The sequence below is a fragment of the Seriola lalandi genome, unplaced genomic scaffold (assembly GCF_002814215.2).
Source record: "Seriola lalandi dorsalis isolate HSWRI2012SDOR001 ecotype SW California unplaced genomic scaffold, Sedor1 jcf7180002054576, whole genome shotgun sequence".
Classification (NCBI taxonomy): Eukaryota; Metazoa; Chordata; class Actinopteri; order Carangiformes; family Carangidae; genus Seriola; species Seriola lalandi.
This window is the reverse complement of record NW_019525129.1, coordinates 446,532-448,271: the sequence shown is the minus strand read 5'-3', so window position 1 is coordinate 448,271 and position 1,740 is coordinate 446,532. Positions and strand designations below refer to the sequence as shown.

The 1,740-nt window shown below is 44.9% G+C and overlaps 1 protein-coding gene across 1 annotated transcript in view; it reads right to left on the bottom strand.

Annotated features, from left to right (window-relative positions):
• Positions 1-1,740, bottom strand: part of tmprss3a (transmembrane serine protease 3a) — a 19,256-nt gene that overhangs the window by 2,098 nt on the left and 15,418 nt on the right. Inside the window, exons 11-12 of the mRNA XM_087177000.1 lie at positions 1,520-1,662; positions 1,273-1,425 (exon numbers count right to left, since the gene is read on the bottom strand). Of these exons, the coding sequence (XP_087033126.1) occupies positions 1,273-1,425; positions 1,520-1,662 (296 nt within the window). The remainder of the gene's footprint in view (positions 1-1,272; positions 1,426-1,519; positions 1,663-1,740) is intronic.

The following is a 1,740-nucleotide window of genomic DNA, read 5'->3' as shown; positions in this document are numbered from 1 at the left end:
TTTATGACATCACTATAACTGAACTTACCTGCAGGTATCAGTGTCTCTGCTCATATCATATTACTACTTTATTCATGGTTCTGACGATGTTGCTTATAATTAACGACTCTGCCTCGTTCTCATGACGTGCTCGTACCTGGACAGGTAAACCCAGAGTTAACTGACCCAGTAGATAACCAGCCTCGTAGGACAGGTGATCAGGACAATGTTAGGTTCAGTTTAACCAGATAACAAAGTTATCCTGGTCATGTTGGACTTACTTTGTAGTACAGACCTCTGGTCTCACAAAGACTTAGACTGTGGTTTAGATCTAAATTATAGTTTAGATAGACATCTAAATGCATCTGTTGTAAAAAAGGCTGTTGAGTTCTTGATCTTGGACAATACCAAACACCCTCTCCACAACATTCTGGTAGGACAGAGACTGTCTGCCTGTCCTGTCCTGTCCTGTCCTGTCCTGTCTTGTCTTGTCTGAGGTAGGAAGTAATTTGCTTTTAATTGTGGGTAAATTACATCTTTTTCAAACTAAAAAAACAAGGCAGATTGATGAGGTCAGTGCTCCTTCACTCTGGAAGAGTCCAACAATGACAAGGATGTTTCTCTGTGTAACAATACAAATGTGTTGACAGTGTTGTCCTCTCACTCTTAAAATACGTTTTTATTTTTGTGAAGCTGTCTAACTAATCTAAAATGAAGACTGGTCTTAAACCACAGACCAGTCTGAAGTATCTTGAACTGGTCCCAGGACCCTGAAACCACAGCAGGTAGATGGAGCTCAGCTTCATCACTGGTTTTAGAATTTACTCGGGTGGTTTAATTTATTCTAGTTGGTCTTTATCTTAATGAACAAACTGGTCTTTAATGAATAACTGAGGCTCAGACCATCAGCTCTGTAAACTGGACTTTACTGGTCCCAGTAACAGAGAGTCCTGCAGACCATTATCACCATTGTTATTGGAATAGATACTTGAATCATCATTAATCTTAGCTTCATGGTTATGGTTTTAAAGGTTCATTGTCTTTCTAATCTTACAAAACACTGACAATGAGGCCCATTACCTGCAGCACATCACTCCCTGTGAACCTGTCTGGTCTTTGTGACTTAGAGTCCTCTGGACTGTCTCATGTCTCACAGACTCTACAGGGTCTACATTTACTCTCACAGTTAGGACATGTCCCTTACTTTTAGCTTTAGGATGTTATATGAATACGGCCTTGGGTTCTTCTGAAGACCCAGGTCCTGAATCAGGACACAGCTTGTCCTGCACTGACCTCCATCTGTTGGCGGATCCAGCTGAGGGACTGTGTAATGCGAGTGTAGACGCCTGGCTTGTTCCTCATGGCGCAGCCGATCCCCCAGCTGGTCGCCCCGACCAGCTTCCACACAGATGAGTCTTCACAGGCCAGAGGACCGCCACTGTCCCCCTGAGGAGACACATGCAGAAGGAGTCCACGTCTTATACACCAGGCCACCAGACCTTCACTAACGAGAACATCAGTTCAGTGAGTGTTGATGTACCTGACAGGAGTCCACTCCTCCCTCCAGGTACCCGGCACAGATCATCCAGGAAGAGATGAGGCCGCGGTAGACCTCTGGCTGGTTGCAGGTCTTAGTAGAGAGGAGGGGGACTGTGGCCGAGTGCAGAACCAAGCTGGTCTCTCCTGGAGAAACCACATCAGAGAGGAGGGGAATACACACATGAAGTGATCAAGGTTTTATATTGGAGCCCAGATGTGGGG